The 24,270-nt window shown below is 33.5% G+C and overlaps 2 protein-coding genes and 2 pseudogenes across 2 annotated transcripts; 1 reads left to right on the top strand and 3 right to left on the bottom strand.

The window, feature by feature from the left end:
- Positions 1-1,022: 1,022 nt before the first annotated feature.
- On the bottom strand, positions 1,023-4,785 carry LOC120218210 (alkaline ceramidase-like). Its single transcript, XM_039215181.1, has 3 exons — positions 4,697-4,785; positions 2,569-2,899; positions 1,023-1,724 (listed from the first exon to the last, which is right to left on the bottom strand). The coding sequence occupies exons 2-3, from the start codon at positions 2,817-2,819 to the stop codon at positions 1,211-1,213; spliced, it is 765 nt and encodes a 254-aa protein (XP_039071112.1). The 5' UTR covers positions 2,820-2,899; positions 4,697-4,785; the 3' UTR covers positions 1,023-1,210.
- Positions 4,786-5,771: 986 nt separating this feature from the next.
- LOC120218061 lies at positions 5,772-13,084 on the top strand (annotated as a pseudogene).
- Positions 13,085-15,905: 2,821 nt separating this feature from the next.
- Positions 15,906-16,592, bottom strand: LOC120218060 (E3 ubiquitin-protein ligase SDIR1-like). Its single transcript, XM_039215053.1, has one exon. It carries the CDS (start codon positions 16,590-16,592, stop codon positions 15,906-15,908), a length of 687 nt encoding a protein of 228 aa, XP_039070984.1.
- Positions 16,593-18,147: 1,555 nt separating this feature from the next.
- On the bottom strand, positions 18,148-21,171 carry LOC120218059 (annotated as a pseudogene).
- Positions 21,172-24,270: the final 3,099 nt, after the last annotated feature.

Below are 24,270 nucleotides of genomic sequence, written 5' to 3'. Positions count from 1 at the left end.
GTACCTTCAAGATGATGATACCATATCACTACTTTATTGATAAGAAATTAAGAAAAAGAAATGAGATTGTAATGGATCAAACCTAAGATCTTGGGAAAAGGTTTTCAACACCAAATCATTAGGTTAAATATGAAATATTGTTATGTTTAAGTAAAATATTATATCTAGGTTATAGTGTGGCAAAAAAAAAATTATGAAAAGATTTTACCGTGGACCAGACCTATGACTTCAAGGGTGTGTACAGTGCCTAATCACTAAAATAAGCAAGATCCCCCCCCCCAAAGACCTAGGTTTGATTTGATCCACCACAATCTTATTTTATAATTTCTATTATTATTATAGTGACATGCGTTATCACCTTAGTGAATGTATTAATTTATTAAAAAAAGACATATAAGTATATTTTTCTCAGCTGTTATTGACGTATGAGCATGCCACCTCAGTTGTTTTTGACGGTCCTATGACTGAAATAACTTTTTTATTAACAATGATTTTAATGATTTTTATTTTATTTTAGTGACTAACATGAAAACACTCTAAATTTTAGTGGCCACTAGTGTAGTTTACCCTTCTTTATATTAATAGGTTTAATAAAAAGGACAAAGGGCTTCCTTTGGATGAAATGGTCTAATTGGTTTTGAGCCCTTCTTACAAAAAAGTAATGCAATTTAGTAATTTAAGAATAAATGTTCTGACTTTAACCCTGATAATTTATATTTTCATCCCAACCCTGATAGTCATTTTCCCCTTCAGATACCTAAAGTTTTTTATTTATCAAAATAAGTACGCAGAGTTTTATTTCGTTACACTTTTTTAGTGTCTCTGTTAACAAAAGTTAACTAGTCATATTATGACACGAAATCTAACTATGTACGAATCGACACCCATTGTTCTTTATCCAACTGGATTTATTTTATTATCCTAAAATTTGGTGTCAAAAATGGGGCAAACGACTTTTCATCCTCCATTGTTAGGCAAAAAAGACCAGTGTTCCAGTAAACAAAAAACAAAAACAGACAATATCCCACCAATAATATCAACATTAAATCATCATTTGCATCAATTATATATATTCCTTTTGAAGACACTAGGTATAAAAGAATTGTGATTCCTATGCCTCTGACCTGCCAAAAACAACAACTAGTTCCAAAATCAGACCGAGTTAACAAGGATGAAGAGAGAATTACCCCACCTGCATGCACCAAAGCTTTCATTGGCTCTTAGGTTTTTGTATCTTGACATAAGGGAAAACACCCAAGAAGTGAACGACTTTTGGATCCCATTCCCGTTGCTGGGCGCGACAAAACATCAGGAACGTGTTGGCAAAATACGAATTGAAGCCCATGAGGATGTGCCATAAAGCATGACCCTGGGGGTTTAAGTACCAATGAGATATCTCCTTGCAGAACACCTTGTCAGATAGCCAACAAAGACTCGCCAGGAACAAAGTTGCTACGTATAACTTCGCCAGTCGCTTTGCATTGATGTCTTTAGTGTAGATGTAGTATTTGTATGCGCGAGGGATGCAGATGAGGCAGAGAATGACATAATGCACCTTGAAGCCAAATCCAAAGCGGAAGACAGCATGGACCACTGCATACAAAACTCCATAAAAGAACAGGAAAGTAGGCATTGTACTCCGATAGTGCCAATCGGGTGAGTAGAGGATGTAAAAGTATAGAAGCATTTCCCACACCATTGGTGTTTCATCACCTTGCTGTTGCCTGAAAATAAATAAAAAATTTCAGATTTCAAATCAAATTAGCAAAAATATATCATGAGCAATGTTTTCTCAAGTTCACTTTCTGTAGATACTGGCTTTGCATCCAGAGTAAAAGCTTTAAGCCAAAATAAGAAACCAAACGTCGAAGAAAAGAAATTGTTAATTTGCTGAGTTAAATTCATGCCAATAGAATATTAACACCTTCCAAAATTAGCAAATTAAAAAAAGAAGCAGCTTTATGCGTACTTCTTTTACTAAGGAGACAGGAGTTGAACATTTCTACCGAATTCCAAAATTACGCATAAATTAAACAAGTACACATAAATTCATGCCAACAGAAGCACACATAAATTCATGCTTCTTAGTAAAAGAAGTACAAATAAATTTATGCCAACAGAATACTAACACCTTCCATTAGCCATTTATCCAATACATCTCCTTGAAAAGATGTGCTAAAAGAACTGTAAATGTAAGGAAGTCATACAGTTGGAAGCAAACAAAAAAAAGGAAGCTTTATGCGTTCTTCTTTTACTAAGAAGGAGACAGGAGTTGAACATTTCTATCGACGTCCAAAATTACATTAAGTGTAATACGAGAAAGAATGCTTATTTTATTTTATTTTCGGTCAGGGGGACTAACTGTTTTGTTGGTTAGTTGTGGTGTCAGCCTGCTGTTGCAAGTAAAATAACTAACTCCAAAGCCCAATCAAATAATAAACAAATAGATTTCAAACAGACATGGTAACAATATCTCCTAAAATTGAATGTTTGTCAGAAACATTCATCTAATATCTGAAGCTTTCGGGGGAATGATAATGGAAGTGTAAGAAGTGAAAAAACACTTACATGCGCTGTAATGTGGCATGGTATATCATGCTCCCAATGGCAAGTATCATGTTAGATATGTGAAGAACACTAAACCTCTTCTCGAATCGTTGTCTCAAGGCATTTACAAGGCCAATGAGTGCCAAAAGAATGCCTGGGACATTGGATATTGTGTTAAAAAACTCAGCAATGTAAGACGAGTGAACATAGTTTTTCTCACACCAGTCAGTGGATGTGACAGGACCCCAAAAGCTTGACAATCCATCTTCCATTTTATACTGAATATTGCAAAAATATAGGAATCTTCAACTAAGGCACCTTTTGTAAAAATGTTTTGCAACTATCACAAACCCTGCAACTAATGTCCAAGAGAACGAAGACCGTGAGATCCCATAAAAATGACAACCATATAAACAAGAACCATGTGTAGCTGATAGATGTCCTTTGTATCAATACAAGAAAATACAGACACTAATTAAAAGACAAATGCCAAAATACATTAAACTACAACATATGCACACCAATTGAGATGGGCACATAAAGCAAACCCTTTTACTAGTTGGTCAAAGGACCAAGACACTTGGGCAACCAGCATAGCCAAAAAGGGGGGGGGGGAATAAGAATAGCAAGAATGAAAGCAGTTGATATCCTAGGACCTAGCTTTTACTATCATAAGAAATTCTTTGACATGAGCTTATGCAGAAACTCCACATCAAGGGACTTGAAAAATCATTTACGTAAGCTATATTCCAGATTCCCTGAATTTATCCGATGCAATTTTCCAGTTATTCATGTATTTGAACCCCTTTTCAACTTATCGAATGGCAGACTCTTTCGATTTAAAGAAATCACCAACACACTTGTGTCCAAAGGAAGGTGTAGATCTAGAGAATAAGTCAAAAACAGCAACCCGGAATAACTACCTAGAATCCAAGTAAAACTCCAATTAACCTAGAATCCAAGGACACTATTTTAACTAAGTTTCTAGCTGTCCATCTCTATTTAAGTCCACTGATCTCTCTCCAATAGAAGACGACTTCACACTCCAGTGCTGTTTATCGAACTAAAGGTAAAACTATTTATTCTCCCTATAAAATTTTCTGAAGATGGAATGAACAATAAAATCATTTTATTTCAATGTCCTCTCCTGTATCACTATCTAATATGGAAGGAGTGACATCATGCAGCAATAAGCTACAATAGCACATTCCAGACGATCTAGACAATGCGGCCCATAAACATACTCCTATGAGCCTACAAGCACATCAATCTTATCAAATTCAGTAAACTAATAATACTACAACAGCAACAGAAACTGCAGCTAACTTTAGTTCAAGGGTCCCATGTGAATGCTGAGAAATAGGTAATTAACTAATCAATCCAATTACCTATTTGAACCGATTTATTCTAAAAATTTAACAGCCTCTTACTCTAGTTAAAGAGTTCCGAAGTGAATCCTGAGATTGAGGTACCAGAAAGAATCACCACCTATCCGATCCTGTCTATTCTAAAAATTAACTCAAAGAATATGATACATTAAACCTCCAGAAAATAAGATAATTAACTAATCAATCCATTTACAGACCGAAATCCCATTTAACCACTTTTGAACCTCCCTTAAACCCATTGTACCAAAAGAATCTGGCCAATGCTATATTCTTAAAGACCCAGCACCCTAATTTCCATCCAATCCTCAACCAAAGCCTTGTGTCTAAGTTCAAACTGCCCTCAGCATACTGAATATCTCATTAGAAGACACCCCTCACCCCCAAAATAACAATAATAAAAAAATCCAAACTAGTCAGAGAAGATACCCTATAATTATAGCATTAAACTAAATCCCCCTCTTTACACGACATGACATTGCCAATCAACTAGATTTTTTCTATTTCATTTTTCTATCATAAAAAGAGTTAAACTTTGGCAGCAAATTAGTATAAAAAATATAAATTTGAGGAAATAAAAACATCACAATGTAGTAACCTTCAAAACCCACAACAAAAGCAAACATCCCATTGAAATTTGACACATTCCTCAAAAAGTAAATCAAACGGATTTTTTACAACGAAATTGCCCATATTTTACCGTTAAACAATGAAACAAGTTAAAAAAATAGGAAGAAAGAAAGGAAAGTGAATTAGAAACTAACCCTTTAGAACAAATCAGATCTTGGGGTTTCAATGAAACTAATTAAACAACAGTCTTCCACTTATTTATCTAGGGTTCTTTCCGTTTTATTGTTAAAGAAAAGGAAAAATAAAGAAAAAACAGAAATAAAAGATTCGGGAGAGGAAGCAAGGAAAGAAGAGGACTTTAGGAAATAATACTTTTGGGAAAGGCAATTTAGGGACGTTGGACTAAATTGATGGACAGTTGAGATTCTTTATTTTGGAAAGTGGTGATCGTACGGTCCGTCGAGATTTTGATTTGATTGATGATTTTTTAAAGGTTTTTTTTTCTTTAACTTGCATTGAGTTGGCATTTTCTTAAGATTCATCTTCTAACTAAAATCCTTTTTTAGGTTAATGATGCTAATTTTGGATTATGAAATTGTTTTTTGTATTTGTTTTACTTTTTATTTGTAATTACAATTCACTTCATTGGGAAAAATAATTTATTTTATTTTATTTTAATTAAAACCATTATAAGTTTATTTAAAGATGGATGAAAGAGGTATTTTGAGGAATATTATGTCCTCGTATGACATTTATAGAAATAACTATCTTATTTTATGTTTTTTTTAAATATTTTAATATTCAATCTTTGATTTTTTGTCAAAATAATCTTTATTGAATAAAAATTATTAGTTGAATTGATTAAAAGTGACATATGTTGTTGACAAAATATTTTTATTTGTGTTTAATTATTAATATAATAATATCACATCATTATTTTTGGTGATATAATATGTGACATATTATTATTTTAAAATCAATATGTACATATTAAATCAACAATTGAACATATACAAGTTAATATTTATTGCTAATCAATTAATAATTTTAATATAATAAATACTACTATGTTAATCAAAAGTTAAAATATTAAAGATTAAAATATTAAAAATAAGTACAAAGGACACGACGACAATTTATAAAAAATTGAGAATAATTTTAACAATATATACAGTAAGCGGAGCAAAATGAAAAACGGGCAAAACAAGACAATGTAAACTCCAAAAACAAAAACCCTTGGAAATTAAACCCTAAGCAAACAGCAAAGAAATGGGGAAGAAGAAAAACCAGCAACCATCAGCCTCAACTGACGATCTTCTCAATACACTGGTAGACTTCACGAGCAAAGAAAACTGGGATAGCTTCTTTTACTATCCGAGGCAGCGATGACTCGTTCGAGTGGTACGCCGAGTGGCCTCAGCTTCGCGGCTCACTCCTCCCCCTTCTTCAAAAACAACCATCACCCTCCTCCTCTTCTTCTCTGCAAATATTGGTGTCTGGTTGCGGCATCTCTCTACTATCGGAGCATTTATACGACGCCGGATTTGGCGATGTAACCAATATTGATTTCTCGAAAGTTGAGGTTTATTCTTATTTTCTTAACTTGGGTTGTTTTTCTTGCTGAATTTGTTAGGATTCTTATTTACTAAGTTTTATTTTATGAATTTTCTCCCTCTGGGAGTTTACACAAATGGCGAGTAGCATTTCTTAGCTGAAATTTTAACTTATTATATACTGAACAGTGAGAAAATTTTGAATGTGTGTGCCATTTTAACCTTTTGAGAATATTGTGCATTTTAGGACAGGGATGCTTAGAAATTATTTACAAGTTCCTGTATTGCTGAATCCTTTCAAATGTCTATGGAGTTTGGTGATTTTTGTCTTATATGATATCAGCTGGACTACAGCTGGATTTTTGTTATTCATGATACATACTAAAGCTTGAATTCCTATAACATCATTGTCTCTTGTAACCAAGTTTGAGTAACACTGACTGATGTCAACCTATTGCCATAGCGCTTATAATGCTTCTTATTTAAGGGTTTTTATTTATTTAGTGATGTCTCAATTCCATAAATTAGTGGTTTCTTTTTACTTTTCGTTTACCTGATATTTCTTGCTTACCAGTTCCCAGATGATACTTTCGACGTTGTTCTTGACAAAGGTGGATTGGATGCTTTGATGGAGCCAGAACTAGGCCCTCAGCTAGGGAGTAAATATTTATCAGAGGCGTTATAGGTTTACTTCAGCTTATTTATATATTTTCTGATACATGTAACATATTACAATTGTCATAGAAGGTTAACAATTTTATTGGATTCATAAAAGCTGCATTTTTTCAGGCGAAAAGAGTTTTGATATCCAGGGGTAAATTCATTTGTCTTACCTTGGCAGAATCTCACGTTCTAGGTACTTTTGACCATATCAAACAAAGAACCTTTTTCTATGTTCTTACCTTTATATATATATATGGTATATATATGTTCTTACCTTATTATTCATTTACTTTCTTAATTGTTTTTCTTGTTATTTTTGTCCTACATAGTTTTATCAATTAATGGCTTTGCTAAGATACATGTTGCTTTTTACCCTTTTAGGTTTGCTTTTTCCGAAGTTCAGGTTTGGCTGGAATGTCTGTCTATATGCTATACCTCAGAATCCATCTAGTAAGCCTGATCTTCGAACATTTATGGTGGTTGCTGAGAAACAGTGCTCCAATGAACTGCACCAAATCATGTCATGTTATTTTTTTTTTTGAAAGATGGGTACTTTGTATTGAAAATGATACAAGGTACACCACCCCATGGATCTCATTAAAAAACTTCCCTAAACCTATTGGAGGAAAAAGAGTATACCATGAGGTGGAAAGAGCAAAGAGCCAGGACTCACAAAACATCAAACAAAAATAATTGAATCCTACCAACGGAGTAGCTCTAACCATGCTACTAGGAAACACACTTCCTGAGAACAGAAGACCACAGAGAACCGTCTAACCAAAAGATATGCAAAAAGCTACAAAACAAAACAGAAACCAGCCCAAGTGAACAGATCAGTAGGAACAGCAGTACAACTAGCCACAACCTCCGCTAAAACAACAAGAAGAACCCAACACAGAACTCTACGAAAGCCTCCAAAACTTGGATTCAGGAGAAGTAATCAACCCTCCACACACGAACTAATCAACCCTAACCACCGAACAAGCCTCCTCTGAAAAGAGTAAATAAAAGACTACCTAGCTCCAAAACAACAAGCACAAAACCTTATAAACAGCACCCTAACCATCATGTCATGTTATGATCATTCTTCCCTTGCTTGTAATCCACATCAGGTGCTTAGGGTCTAATTGTAGTAGTAGTTGTTGTTATTATTATTATTATTATTATTATTATTATTATTTGAAGATTTTCTAGGAGTTGCAATATGGAGGCCGACAGGTTAGCTAAGCAGGGGATCGGTTGAGTGTTGAAGGCTTAATGTTGAACTTCAGGAACTAGCTGATGTTGGGTTAGGCGGATGGATCTTTGTTTCCCATTGCTATTTGTATTAATGTCATGTTTTATTTTCGAGGGTTAGAGTGTTATGTCTATTCTGTGTTATTCAGGGTCAGAATGTTAGGTGTATCTTATGTAATCCTGGTTTATTAATATACTGAGGTGCTCTTTTCCTCCCTCAATTAGCTGAGTCAACTATGAGGGAGGTTCATAACGAGACCTCCTATTCCTATCAAAAAAAAAATGTAATAAGAATCATACTTCATGCAAAGGTTTCTTGAGGGATTCACTAAAATGGCAGTAGTCAAATAAGTTTCCTTATTATAATAGTTTGTTGTCAATGTGATCTCCATTATAAATCCTTGGAGCCCAAGCACCTTAAAGGTTTTGATGTAAATCTATGAATCTGTTTTTAGGCTTCTGGTATTCTTGAAGCCCTTGAAAGTGAGAATAAAATTGGTGGAGAATACTTGAGTGGCTCTGATGTACTATATTCTCTTGAAGATCTTCAACTTGGATCTAAGGGGGATCTGACAAAACTTAGTCCTGGTCGCCGAGTTCAGCTTACTCTGGGTGAACAAGGGGTTTCTCGCTTTTCTTACAAAACTGTACTGCTTGATGTTAAACAACAGTCTCAGGCATTTTCGTTTCACTGTGGTGTCTTTATTGTTCCCAAGGTATGGTTTTAAATGGTTCGGATGCAGTTTTTGAGGCAAAAGTGATTGGAATTAGATAAAATGAACTCTGCTCACTTATAGAGCAAACCTTACCTCTATTTTGATTGAACAGGGTATTGCATTGTTTCTTAGAACTGTTCAAATCTATTTATTTGTGCATTTTAAAGTTGTTTCAGTGATTCCCAAAAATGTGTTGGGTGTCTTCAAGTTTATGAAAAAAAAGTGTCTTTAGAATACAAATTGACTATGGGCATAGAAACTGGTTGGTTAGTGTCCTCTGGTTCTTCTATTGTTCAATAATTGGTGTAGGCTTTGATTTACTGACATAATGTTGGTGAGGATTTGTGAGTCCTTTTTAACATTGCACTTAAGTTTCTTGCTATATGTTTTACTATATTACTATTTGTACCCAAGTTTGGGTAACTATATTATTCTGTTTGAAAAATGTAACTCAATCTTAGATTTCAAACTCGGGCTCATGAGTGGCTCTTCTCTTCAGAAGGACAATGGCAGGTGGTTGAAAGCTCAAAGGCTGCTCGTCTAATAATGGTAATTTTCTTACAGCAATTGAATACATAGTACAAGGTCTGCTTTTATGAGAGTCATTGTCCGATGAAAGTATCTAAGAAAAATTTTGTATAATGAATGGTCTTATTAGAGACTAGCCATGCTAATGCTGATATGGAAGATATCCAGGTATGCTACAGAAATATTGCTTGCATTTGTCAACTTTCATTATTGGTTACTAATATCTTTAGATGATATTGCTATCCCTTTCAGAAGGATTTGTCTCCTCTAGTGAAACCGTTGGCACCTGCTGATAATGATAAGGGAAATCAAATTCCGTATGTTCATTTCATAAGTTTTCTGTTAGCTATTGCCTGCTTTATGTCTAATTTATTGCAATGGATTCTGAATGTTTGGTTGCTTTGGTCCCTGACTTGTAGAATTAAGGGTTAATTGCAGCTGCAAAAGAAGAAAACAGACTGATCTCTTAATCTTTATAGACTTCACATATGGGGAACAATTACAACATGACTAATGCTTCTTGTTTGATGCCACATCAGGAAATTGTTGATTATATAAAGGATTGCGAAATTTTCTGTTTTGGTTTGCATTGTAACATATACCTGTCTTAAGCAAGCACTTTCCCTTACTTAAAAGACTACAACTTGAAGCTAACCATGTATGTTGGTCCTCTATGAAGCATGAACTAAGTAGCTTCAGTTTTATTTTCTTTGTCTAGTAATTTACCATGTGCCAATTTTTTATGCTTCACTGCCCTATATGTTTCTTTTCTTACCTATATATCCAAAATGATAATCTTTTCATTCTTTGAGAGGTTTTTCTTGTTTTCCTGAACCAGGTTTATGACAGCAAGTGATGGAATCAAGCAGCGAAGCATCATTTACCAGGTTATAATTCTTTTACAACATTATTTCTTTATGACGTGTTTGCAACATTTTGAGCGTCACGCACAAGAGTTTCTATTGTTATTGACTTTCTTCATTGTTATTCAAAAGGGGAAAAGTCCCAGGATTGTCTGCATTCTGGAATAAGAGTCATCCAATGTCCTTATTGGACTAGATTGACTGGATAATATTCCTTTATTAAACATGTTTGGTGTTATTTTTGTGGCTTGGGTTGTTGTTTGAAGTGCAAAGTAGCATACGGATCAATTATAGTTGGAACTCAATATTTAAGTTTGGAATTGTGTTATTTCCAATGCTATAGCTTCCAATGCACTAATTTCCTTGGCCACGTAAAAGCTTTGTAAATGAGAATATTTGGGATTTGTGGGCTTGGTAGAACATAACACACTCAAAAGTTGCACGATGCCCGTGTTAGGCTGGTTCTATATTCAAATAGATTTTCTTTGGGATGCAAAATGCATTCACGGGCTTAATTGTCATAATTCATAAGTGTTGCATCATATGTTATCATTTAGCGGGCAGCTGCTCTGAGTCAGTGAGTCTCTAGTGATTAATCATCTCCCTTGATAGAATCAATGTGTTGTAGGATCACCAAATATTAATGCGAACCATCATGTCTAACTGTAGATCTCTACCTTTGCTGCCATTTTATATCATTTATTCTTTTTCACAATGTGGTTGCTTGGTCAGTGCTTCTTATCGACTGAATTGGTTATTTGTATTTTATACAGGGATCATCTTCTTTAACGGGTCCCATTGTTATCGAAGATGTGTATGAAAATGATGATGGCGATGTCAGTCGCCTTATCTTCCAGAGAACAGAGGGTTTGGTACAGTCTGAAGCTTTGCTGACTAGGGATGGATTGTTCGAAAAAGTGTTTATGAAACAGACATGAAGAAAGCCAGTTCATCTTCCAAAACCAAGCGAAGAGGGGCACAGAGAAGAAATAGTGGTAATATGTTTTCTTTCAAATTTTTTGGTAGTTTCTCGAGTAACTCTTATATAATGCTCTGATTGAGTTTGTTTGAAGGAAGTGTTTATGAAACTGTTTGTTTGTCATTCTGACATATTTTTCTTCTTATTTAGAATCAAGCAGCAAGATGAAGGTCTATCATGGTTATTTGGCTAGTTCTTATCATACAGCAATCATTCCAGTGTGGCTTCTGCGGGAAATAGAGTAAGGCTCGTACTCTATTCTATATGGAATGTTTAGTAGATTTTTCCCTCCAGCTATAGAGATATCTGTAATTGCCAGCTCTCATTGGATATAAAAAGTTATGGCTGTATACCGAAGAATATTTTGGTGGTCATTTGATTTGACAATGGGTCATTGATGTGTCAGACGGACCTACTTTAGCCAACTTTTAGATTTGGAGTCAAAACTTTGCTGCACAATGTTTGTCTCAATAGGCCATGCCACATGATTGAGCTTTTGTCTGAATTCTCAATACTTTTTTTCCGTGATGTACTGCTCATGTTTAAAGTCATCTCAGGTTAACGCAGTTGTAATAGATCTTGGTGCGGGTTTACTTCCTATGCTTCTTCACGGATGTATGCAGTTTATGCAAATTGAGGTAATTTTTACATTACTCCCTTAAAGATCCCTCAAGTTGTCTTTCAAAAGGAATTGCTTTTCAAAAGATCTATTGAATCTTATAATTGATTTGGAGTTGAACCACTTGATGGAAATAGTGCAATGGAATTTTTATCCTCAGAGCTTGATCCTATTATGCTTAACCTTGCAAGGGACTATTTTGGTTTTACTGAAGATAAACGATTGAAGGTAACCGACTGTACCTTGACACGTCTGCATATTTATATTATTATAAATTAATTTCACGATTTGACTTTTGGTTCAATCTTTTGCTCAAAATAGAGCTTTAAAAATGTTTGGCCTTCCAAATTTTCAGGTACATATTGCCGATGGCATCCAGTTTGTCCGGGACAAAGGAAACCTATCTGGCAATACTCTTCATGAAAGCAAGGATGCTTTGAACAAGGAAGTACTTCTTTCTTCCAATGGAAGTTGCAAACTTCCAGATCCAGAAAGCCAAAGAAGTACCAATAATGACATAATTATCATTGATGTGGACTCTTCAGACTCGAGGTGAATGGCACTATTAACGGTTGCATCAGTTGTCATTGAAAATCTAGAAGTCTTCAAATATTTTTTTAATCACCTCTGTCATATTGTCTTTATAGTTCTGGTTTGAGATGTCCGGCTGCTGATTTTGTGGAAGAGTCTTTCCTTTGAAATATAAAAGATGCTCTTTCCGAGCAAGGTCTCTTTGTTATTAATTTGGTTTCAAGGTCTCCTGCCATTAAGGATGCGTTTGTTTCAATGATGAAAGAGGTGAGAATTAAGAACATAACCGTATAATATGATTAGAATTTTGTAATGTTGTGCTTGCCTTTCAGGTTTTTAGCCACCTATTTTGCCTTCAACTGGAGGGAGAGGTCAACCTAGTAATTTTTGGTCTTTGTTCGGAGTCCTACATCGAGGAGCTTCGCGTACCTGAAGCTGCCCTTGGACTTGATAAATTGCTCGAGTCTAAACATCCCGAGATAAGCCAGAGCATCACAGATGCAGCAAAAAAGCTCAGACGTTTAAAGTGAAGACAGCATGACAACAAAGTTCCACTTCTATATATATTCATTCTCAAGTGATCTCAGAGCAACCTTTTGCAGATTCGAAGCATTCGGCATTGAGAATTGCATTGCAGGACGAGACAAGTGTGAATCGATCTTTTTAATGTTTTTCTTTATACAGTATGTATACTGCATCTACGATTTTGTTGTTCGGTATCATAAATTCTTCCGTCGTGCATTGTTTTGCGTGGATTTTAAGTGTTCCAAGGTCGGATGCCCGAATTTGGAACATACACTCTTCGATGTGTAATGGTATTAACCTGTAAATCACACCATTGGAGTATGAAGTTTGCCAGGCTTTCAATTTGATATACTTTAACTGTTTCACTGAGACCATTGCTGTGTTGTGCTAGTACGTCTGAGCCTCCTATAAAATGATGTCTCCTATTGAAGAAGGAAACAGGTTTTAGGCATCTCTCTCTCTCTCTCTCTCTCTCTCTCTTAAAAGAATTAAAAAGAATCATTTTATTGTGTCTTCAATTATCTTTCGGTGATTCTTCAAATTAGAATAATGTTGAATTAATTCATTTAAATTTTTATTTTAAACCAATTCCGCTTAAAATTTGTAAACCTTGTAGGTAATTTATTTAGGGACGGAGTTATATTTTATCTTGGGTTATTGCCCCTTAATTCTTTTTATTATAATATATGCATAAATAAATATCTACTTACATCTCATAATTTTAATTAATTTTATTTTTATTTTTGATTTTTAATTATATTTTATCCTTTTAATTCGGTATTCCAGCTGTCCTAAATTCATCCATTTGTTTGTTTTTCATATAGATGCAAACTAACTCATTCATATTATTTTTTGTATCTAACATTAAAAATTATATATATATATATTTGAATGAAAAAGAAAGGCATAGCCTTAGCTAACTAGTAATAACTTTAACGTAAAGTGGGTCCGAGATGTCTCGCTCCACAAGGGGAGGACTACTGGAGGTGTGTGGGGAAAGACCGAGAGTTTAAAATCGGGGGCTGGCTCAAATTTTGCCATTTTATCTGCTACCATGTTTCCTTCAAGTGGGATCCAGGTGAACTCAGTGTACCAGTTGCGCTTTTGTGCTGCTTTGATCGCTCGAACCAGGGGGTAGGGGCTGTGGTGGGCGTCGTGTTCGTTGAGCAGATGAACTGCCTGTGCATTGTCCGATTGGATTTGGAGCTGTGCAGTCCCATGCTAGTTGGAATCCAGTGAAGATACTCTAAAGTTCAGCTAGCAAAAGTGAGGAGGTTCCGATCGCTTTATTGAAGCCGACGAGCCATGTGCCGTCATCTGTACGGATAACGTCTCCTATGGAGGCTGAAAATTATTATTTTATTAATAGAATTTGAATAATATTAAACTTAAAACTTATTGAAGTATGCTTTCACTACGGATTAGAAAATTAAATTAACGTTATAAATAAAATATTAATTTTATTGATATACTATATATAATTAATTTTGTAGAAAAAGAAACAAATATATAGAATCATTCGTTCTCAATTTTATAAAATAAAAAATATATATAAAACCATAATATAAAACAATTTGAAAAATCAAATTCATTGTAGATCGTACATAAAAATGATAAACCTATAGAAAATATATAGCATTGCAAAAGATAATATAAAGTGATATACATACCTGAAATTCACAGATATATTGATGCTTTTTTAAAATAATTAATAATATGTGCGATAATTCAAACATAATATAAAACCATTTTTGAAAAATCAAATTCAATGTAGATCATACATAAAAATGACAACCATTATAAAAAAGGGTAAAATATATAAATGGTCACTAAACTTTTCAGGCACTTGCATTTAGGTCCCCTAACTTTTAAAACTTGCAACACGGTCATCAAATATTTAGTTCGTTTGCAATGTGGTTCCCGACGTAACCGACCGTTTCACCGCAGTTAGAAGAAGATGACGTGGTACATGAGGAAATCGTTTGCAACTATAAAAATTAGGGTAAAGTATATAAACGGTCACTAAACTTTTCAGGAGCTTGCATTTAGGTCCCCCAACTTTTAAAACTTGCAACACAATCATCAATTACATTCTAAACCCTAAATTCCAAAATACTTCAATTACATGCTCAACCTCAAACTCATAATCCATTCTCAAAATCTATCATATCAAATAGAACTTGAAGTAGTAACCCTAAACCCTCAAAACATAACCCTAAATGCTAAATTCCCCCACCAATTAACCCAACATAATCAACAACAACAAAATCCCCAAACAAACCACCTAAATCACTCAGACCACGACAATAACAAAGAGGGTAAATAATCAAATGTGTCGAACTGAAAACCAAATGCAACTAATTGAAGAGGACATGGGGGTTTTATTTGGGGATTTTTTGTTGTTGATTATTTGGGTTAATTGGTGGGGGAATTTAGCATTTAGGGTTATGTTTTGAGGGTTTAGAGTTGTTGCTTCAAGTTTAATTTGATATGGCAGATTTTGAGAATGGATTTTGAATTTGGGGTTGAGTATGTAATTGAAGTATTTTAGAATTTGGGGTTTAGAATGTAATTGAAATATTTTAGAATTTGGGGTTCATAATATAATTGGTGTATGTGTTGCAAGTTTTAAAAGTTGGGAGACCTAAATGTAAGCTCCTAAAAAGTTTAGTGACCATTTATATACTTTACCCTAATTGTTATAGCTGCAAACGATTTCCCCATGTGCCACGTTATCTTCTTCTAACGGTAGTGAAACAACCGGTTATGTCAGGGACCATATTGCAAATGAACTAAATGTTTGATGACTGTGTTGCAAGTTTTAAAAGTTAAGGGACCTAAATACAAGCGCCTGAAAAGTTCAGTGACCATTTATATATTTTACCCTATAGAAATGGTAGCATTTATTGCATAGATTTAAATATGAACGTTTAGGTCAATATCATAAAATAAATCTAATCGAAAAATAAACATATAAAATAATTCCGTTCTTAAAAAAGAAGTTTTAAATAAAATTAAACTCACACCATAAAATATATAATCATTTAGAAAAATCATGTTCAATTTGGATCATACATAAACAATAACAATTATTAAAAAAAAAAAAAACTGTAGCATTGCCCATATATATATTTAAACCTTTAACGTTTACAGCGAACATCGCAAAACAAATCAAATTAAAAAAAAAACCCTAATGTTTTACGGCATCAGTCGGCATCGGAAAGCGGCACAATGGGCAGAGATGACCGGTACTCAGCCACCTCTCGATACAGTCTCCATGGAAGAGATGAGAACATGGCATGGAAGTTACAACCTCCGTTTTAGACCGCACTAACTTTTCCATGCAAATCATGCACTCAATACCGTCGCCGTAACCTTCAACAAGCTTCACTTTCTTCAAAGCTTTGATCGATTCTTTAGTCGCCGGAACTAGCTTTGGAGCTTCTCGCATCGACAACTCCATAGCCCTTGCCGCCGCTAACTCATCATAGCGTTCCCGCCTCACATACTTTTTAACTTGAAATATTATCCTTATCACGTTGTCGAATCCCTTACTATTGCGACTCTTCTTCTCTTTTTCTATAATCGAATTTGATTCGGAGAAAACTTGATCCAATATTCTTTCAAGGCCGCGTTGATCGAGCCATCCGGCTTCGAGTAAACGACGAGCGACGTTGTTGCGGTGTCGACGGGAGCCGAATACAAATTCCGGCCAAACGGAGAAATCCTGTGAATGATCCTCTCGGAAACGGCCATTATCATCCTCGAGAAACGTTCGAATATGGAGTAGAAATTCGATCTGGGAAATACGAGGAGCCTTGGTTGGAGTCAGAGAGTAATCCGCCGTCATTAGAAATCGAGGTCCCCCGCTTGCCATTATCAACACTGCCTTGACTGATTGATTGAAAACAAAAGGATTTCTCAACCCCAAGTTCGCTTGATTCAAAACTGAACCACTCTTCTGAAAATACAAGTATTATATATACGCGAGAGATGAATGACATACCTAAGTTTGCTTGATCGAAAAGTAAACCCTAAGTTTACTTGATTGAAAAGTCAATTATTATTAAGGAGATTATATTACAATTTTAAAAATAAATTAAATATCTGACCGATTTACAAAGAAGAGATCAAATTTATTTTATTAAATAAAACTAAAAGTATTAACCCAAATACAAAATGTGGGCTTATATAGCCTATTAACTAATATGGAAGGGACCCACTAATTGACTCAACAAATTTTAACGAACTAAAGGGCTCCTACTCTTATGCAGATTATTTTAATATCGATAATATTTGTTTTAAATTTTTTTTAATCATTGATTATATGCATATCTACAGACACAATTACTTGATCTACAATTTAATGAGTTCTTTCAATGATTTTGCTTAAAATGATGGTTAAAATATTTTCACGCTCCATTAATGATGGGGTAGGACAGAAATACTGGGACATTTACATGCATGTAAAGACTTAGACTAAGATTCCAACCAATAAAATATCCTACTATATGTGACCTTAAAAACCTCCTCTACCTTGACCTTTACTGCAATTTTATTCCCGGAGAGTTCTCAACGTTTTACAATTGTTCATAGCTTCAAATTCTAGACCTTTCTCAGAACTATTTTGTCGGTCCAATCCCTAATGAAATGGACTGATTGTCGAGTCTAGTTTACTTGGATCTGTCAACAGCTTTTCTGGTAATATTCCACCAACTATTGGAAGATTATTGTTGTTGAACACCTTAATTATTGTCCAAAACATGTTTAATGGAACATTTCTTAAGGAAATTGGTATTGATGATAGAAGTAAGATTGCGATGGTTTTAAATGGTTCATTCCTTTTGATTTTAATGAAAAGTCATGACCAAATATGGTTCTACCAAACTAAAGAAGATGATGAACGATATAGAGGGATCCAAAGAGAGTCCCCATCTTAAGCCTTGTATGACGACTTATATACCAACTCTTGGTATTGATGTTAGTCTAAGAGTTATTATGACTATCCATGGGCTAGCAAGGTACATAAGTATTAATGTCAATAGTAGATTTAACTATAACAAATCACATGAGCTTATTAATATATAGTAAGTGTCGGATCTAGAAATTAAAAAATAGGATCTAATATTTTAATACTCTATTCTAAAAAAATTGAATATGAACATTTTTTATTTTTCCATTTTTATTAATAAATTAAATTTAACATTTTTCCCAAAATAATCGACGTGAAATTATTCCCCAAGAGAGATGCATATAGAAAAGGTCTTTTACAGAAAATATATAACAATGTTCAATCTTAAGGTTTTGGCAATGGCTTATGAATTGTATTTGAAATTGGTCAACTTATAAATCCTTGAATTTAATACAAATTTGTTATTGAAATTGGTTAATCTAATACTTATTGAAAGTTAATTAAAAAGAATTTCAATTAGTCAAAAATACTTTCCTATAGACATGGCTGGAAAAGCTTTATGTATTTTCAAAATGATGCTAATGGCCTTCCTTCGAGCTCTTGTAGTCCCAGTATCTGCAAGTTTTGCAAGTCTGCTTTTTAATTTCTTCAGCTCTGATCACCATCAGCAAAGTCAGATATTTTAAACACACATTGTACAGGATCGCAGCGCAGTTCTCCTTACTACATTCCGAACTACTATGTCTTATGATCCGAAGCAAACTCTGCAATGTTTTACAATCACCAAGTTCCTCTATGGCCATTCGGTTCGTCGATAGCATTGCGAGAATGACCAACAACTCGTCTACAAATATGCCATCATTGATCTTCTCCAGAATCACCTCCACTGCTCCTTGTTCTACAAACTTCGCTTTATTCGCACATACCGTACAAAGACTCAATATCGTCGAGGCAGCATCTTTGACTGCCGATGGATGCCCTTCGCGTAAGAGTTCCAGTAGAGGTGCAACGGCGCCCGAATTCACGATGATGAACTTGTTCGAATCGAGTGCCGATAAACTTCCGAAAGTTGCTGCTGCATTTCTTCTTGTTTCGATGGTTCCGAGCAGCGTGTACTCGATAAGCAGAGGGATGACCACAGGGTTTTCCGCCAGTTGTTTCTTATTGTTGACATGAAGCGAAGCGTTAAACACTGTTGTGATCAGATCCTCACACAGATTGGGATCACACTCGGTCTTGGTTTCCAATAGTGGACTGAGCAGCATGGGATGACATTCGTAAACTCACAGAGCGGTGCCCTGTATGATTTTGAATTCTTTGTTAGTCTCCGGAGCTCCTTCGGAGCTCATTTCCGATCGGAAACTGACGACGACGACATCGTTTCGAGCAATGAGTTTAAGTACATTAGGTCGACCTCGGTGCTTGTTTTTCCATTGACATCTTGATAGAGTTTTTTCTGTGATTGAGGCCATGTTATGTTACATTCTTTCAACCACTTCTTCATGTGTGGCCTGCCATAATTCTGAAACTCAATTAAGATATGAAGGTCAACGATGAAGAAGAAGAATAGCCAAGATAGATCATATGAACTCTTTTGATTGTCTATTTAGATCAAAGTTAAAAATTCAGAGCTTATTTGGTTGTTAATTAAAGTTAAGGACTTATTTGAGCATCAATTTGCAAATACAAGAATAAATGACTCGTTTGTTTATTTACGTTCGTAAACTTTCGGTAGTCTATTCATTTATGTTCATTTATGTACGTTCATTTATATTCATCCTAATCTCCAAACTCATTTAAAATATTAAGACCTAATAAATTTTAGCCTTAAATCCAATTAATATTAAACTCAAATAAAAAAATACTCAAATCAATTAAAGAAAATATAAACCCTAAAATTATTTGGAAAGAAAAATATTTCTCAAATACGAACTCAATTAATTTTATATTCGTTTGTTTATAATCGTTTACGTTTATTTATGTTCGTTTACATTCGTTCGTTTGTGATCGTTCATCATTTTAACGGACAAACATGAGCAAGCTACATTCCTTAGCAAACGAACACAAACAAAAAAAATTCATTTGTTTAATTGTTCGTGTTTGTTCAATTATTCAGTTAAAGTTAAATGAACGAACATGAACATCAACATAAACATACCCTTATTCATATTCATTCGATTCGTTTACAGACCTATACCTAACCTCACAACCTCGACGCATGTATATTTATATTATTATAAATTATCTTTTACAGGATTATTCATTAAAATTAAAAGAATGGCAAAATTCCTTTAAAACTTTTAAATCATGTAGCTAATTCATTCAGGAACGAACCTATGCTTCATCTTGGAAGATCACTATCCCTAATATTTTTATTATTAAAAATTTATTTAATCTCTTAAATTTAATTTATTTTAATTTTCTTTTATTATTATTTATACTTGGCCTCCTTAGATTAGTATATATTCTTGTTCATCCTTAAATTCTTTTCATTTATTTGTTTTTCATAGAAATGCAAATTAAATTATTTTTATTATTTTTATTTAACATTTAAAATTATTATTTAGTTAACAGAATCTGAATAACAATAATCTTAAAAATTATTGAAATATGTTCTCACTATAATTTACTTAAAATAATCTTATAAATAAAATATTAATCATATTGATATATAATATATAATCAATTTTTGAAGAAATAAACATCTATAAAATAATTTAGGATCATACATGAAAACAATAACAATTATGAAAAATAGTAGCATTGCTCATGTATATATTTAAACCTTAAACGTTTACAGCGAACATTGCAAAACAAATCAAATCAAATCGAAAATAAAAAAATAAACCTAATGTTTCCCAGCATCAGTTGGCATCGGAAAGCGGCACAATGGGCAGAGATGACCGGTACTCAGCCACCTCTCGATACAGTCTCCATGGAAGAGATGAGAACATGGCATGGAAGTTACTACCTCCGTTTTAGACTGCACTAACTTCTCCATGCAAATCACGCACTCAATACCGTCGCCGTAACCTTCAACAAGCTTCAGTTTCTTCAAAGCTTTGATCGATTCTTTGGTCGCCGGAACTAGCTTCGGAGCTTCTCGCATCGACAACTCCGTAGCCCTTGCCGCCGCTAACTCATCATAGTGTTCCCGCCTCACATACTTTTTAACTTGAAATATTATCCTTATCACGTTGTCGAATCCCTTACTATTGCGACTCTTCTTCTCTTTTTCTATAATCGAATTTGATTCGGAGAAAACTTGATCCAATATCCATTCAAGGCCGCGTTGTTCGATCCATCCGACTTCGAGTAATCGACGAGCGACATTGTTGTGGTGTCGACGGGAGCCGAATACAAATTGCGGCCAAACGGAGAAATCCTGGAAATCCTGTGAATGATCCTCTTGGAAACGGCCATTATCATCCTCGAGAAACGTTCGAATATGGAGTAGAAATTCGATCTGGGAAGCGCGAGGAGCCTTGGTTGGAGTGAGAGAGTAATCCGCCGTCATTAGGAATCGAGGTCCCCTGCTTGCCATTATCAGCACTGCCTTGATTGATTGAAAACAAAAGGATTTCTCAACCCTAAGTTCGCTTGATTAAAAAATATACCACTCTTCTGAAAATACAAGTATATTTATACGCGAGGGATGAATGACATAGGTTTACATGATTGAAAAGTCAATTATTATTAAGGAGTTTATATTACAATTTTAAAAATAATTAAATATTTGACCGACTTACAAAGAAGGGATCAAATTTGTTTTATTAAATAAGACTAAAAGTATTAACCCAGTTACAATATGTGGGCTTGTATAGCCTATTAACTAATATGAAAGGAACCCACTAATTGACCCAACAAATTTTAACGAACAAAAGGGCTCCTACTCTTATGCGGATTAATTTAATATCTACTTCTTTTAATATTCACCTTATTTTTTAAAAAAATTCTGTAATTTTTTAAAACTGATCTTATAACAAAGAATGAATGAGACGACTCACGTATTAATGATGAGATTTTTATCAAGCATCATCGATTTATAGAGAATTCATTCATAGTTTTTTCTTTCTCACTTAGATGGTTCACGAATCAGAAGTACTTTTCTTATTTTCTTTTCTTCTATATATATTTTTCTTCCTTATTTATTTCATTCTTTTATTTATTGAGATATATTTTTTTCAGAAGCAAGTCAACTAATACCAAACTCAAAACGTGAGCAATTAAAGAAGTGAATCAAATATGAACCAAAACTTTAATTGAGTCAATAACAAACTGGAACTGATACATGAAAATAAAGACAGTAGCATTATAAAATGCATCATACATTTGAGCCGCAGGTTTAGAAAGTGTTTCTGGCTTTGTGTATTTTCACTTAATTCATTCGAGGTTTTTACATCTTTAATTTTGTATACCCTCTGTTGGGAACTCTTTTGTTGCATAATATTTCAATAAAAATGCATACCATTCTCTGATCAGTAAAATTAATTAAAAATCGATAATAATTATGGCGATCATAAAATAAAAGAGAGAAAAAGAAATAATAAGATTTTAAGTAGAAAATCTTAAACGGAAAAAGTCGTGGATAAATGAAGAGAAGTGTTATTATGTTAAAAGAGAGAGTGCAACTGGGTTCAAACGAAATTCAGATTACACACCATACGGTTTTTGAATTCGAGGCCAAATGCAACGATGGTGAACGATTTTCCAGCTGAGGCCATCGTGGTCTTCTTCTATCTCCATGCACGTAGGCTTCCAAATGCAGCCATGGAACCCTTGATTTCTCACATAATGTTCAGCGTCTTTATCAGCTTGCTTGTCGACCTGGTTCGACAAAAGATCATGATCCTGGGATCTGATCATAAGTGCTTTCACTAACAAAATTAAAGACGCCATGCTTTTTCTGAATCGCATCCTGAAGAGTGTTTATGATATATATTGTCAAGCGACGACTTTTCTAATCAGCTTCTCAGTTTATTACCACTAATATAAATATCTTCGATTACAATTCTATTTTCTTCACTTTCATTCGGATAAGATAACGATGCATGTTATCATAATATCATTGCTAAGGTAAATTATGTATTTAGTCACTTAATTATTCGTGATTTTATTTTGGTCATCCAGCTATTTTCTTTCTCAAAATCATAATTAATGTTACGTTTTGATTTCATTTTGATCACATGTCTTTAAGAAGTTAATAATGATGTTGACGTGTTACTATAAGATAATATCATGTAATCATTGAAAAAAAATCACATCAGTAGTTATGTTAATTTTTTTAACGACAAATAACTAAAATTAAATCAAAACGTAATATTAGTAATAATTTTAAAAAATATTTGTATGACAAACAAAACCGAATGAATAATTGATGAGTAAATACACAGTTTACCCTGCATATTATAAATAATATTTTTTTTTAAACTCATTAATTCATTGTTTTATTTTTTGTCTTTAATTTCGTTGACATTTTAGTACTTTTTAATAGGCATGACAACATTTTTCAATAGTTGACTATTCTTTAATATCACTCTCTTTTGATTCATGTGATAAAATTTAAAAGAAATCTTTTGAAATTAAAAATAATTGTTGTAAAGAATTGAGAAATGCCAACATTATAAGAAAATTCACACTCCTAGTGCCATCAATCAGGGATAAATCCAATCAATCATCCCAAAAAATTTTCATATTCTTTATATATATATATATATATTACTAATAATTTATTTTCATTACTCTAAAAATTTATAAATTTACTCTACTCTAAAATTTTATACTATTAATCAATATCAGCCAGTTGAGAAAATTAGAGTAATTGTCTTTTTAATGACTTGACTTGAACAAAGTCGTTAGACATTACTTTCATGCACCGTTAATGATATAGCCGAGAAAATTGACTTTAATGACTTGAACAAAGTCGTTAGATATTACTTTAATGCATACCATTAATGACTAAGACTAAAATAAATGAAAATCTCCTACCTTTATTTCTTTGCATCCAAAAACAGACGAAATATTTTAGGTTAAGAATACAAATTTGTAAAATTATATTAAAATCATTAATAAAGAATAATTAAACTATATAAATGTTTAATCTAAGGAACACAACCGTATTGCCCATCAGTTCATCCTTGTATGCATCTTCAAAATTAAAAATATTAAAAACTATTAATTAGAAAATTTGAGAGAGAATAAATTAGTGAGTTTAGTTAAAAATAATAATTTTAAGATAATTGATTAAAATCATTTTAATTTTAAATTTTCAAAAATATCTTTTGAAATTGCCACTATTTTTTTTAAAGATTTCGAAAGTCGTTAATACTATACGGCATGTAAATTGATCTATCAGCAAATTGATAATCACTCATTCAAAAGAAGAAAAATAAAATTATAAACGTTCAAAACATATATAGTTTTGGTACAACACCAAAGCAAAATAAGTCATTGAAAATGTGTTACAAATACAATTGGTCCCCTAGCAAGAAGAAAACGTTAAAAACATATAATAATCTCTCTTTTTTCTTGGTATAATATCAAAATTCACCTTTAAATTTTATATTGTAATCATTTTAGTCCTTTATTATTTTGAATTATTTTAGCCTTCAACGTTTCAATTTTGATCAAAACGACCCTTATA

The sequence above is a fragment of the Hibiscus syriacus genome, unplaced genomic scaffold, assembly GCF_006381635.1.
Source record: "Hibiscus syriacus cultivar Baekdansim isolate YM2019G1 unplaced genomic scaffold, ASM638163v2 tig00110195_pilon, whole genome shotgun sequence".
Classification (NCBI taxonomy): Eukaryota; Viridiplantae; Streptophyta; class Magnoliopsida; order Malvales; family Malvaceae; genus Hibiscus; species Hibiscus syriacus.
This window is presented reverse-complemented; position numbering and strand designations above follow the sequence as displayed.

Excerpts from the sequence above, each read along its gene's own strand:
- LOC120218210 (XM_039215181.1), bottom strand. The coding sequence starts at position 2,819 with ATGGAAGATGGATTGTCAAGCTTTTGGGGTCCTGTCACATCCACTGAC. Across the intron at positions 1,725-2,568 it reads CATGCCACATTACAGCGCAT|GCAACAGCAAGGTGATGAAA; the intron begins GTAAGTGTTTTT and ends ATTTATTTTCAG.
- LOC120218060 (XM_039215053.1), bottom strand. The coding sequence starts at position 16,592 with ATGGCAAGCGGGGGACCTCGATTTCTAATGACGGCGGATTACTCTCTG.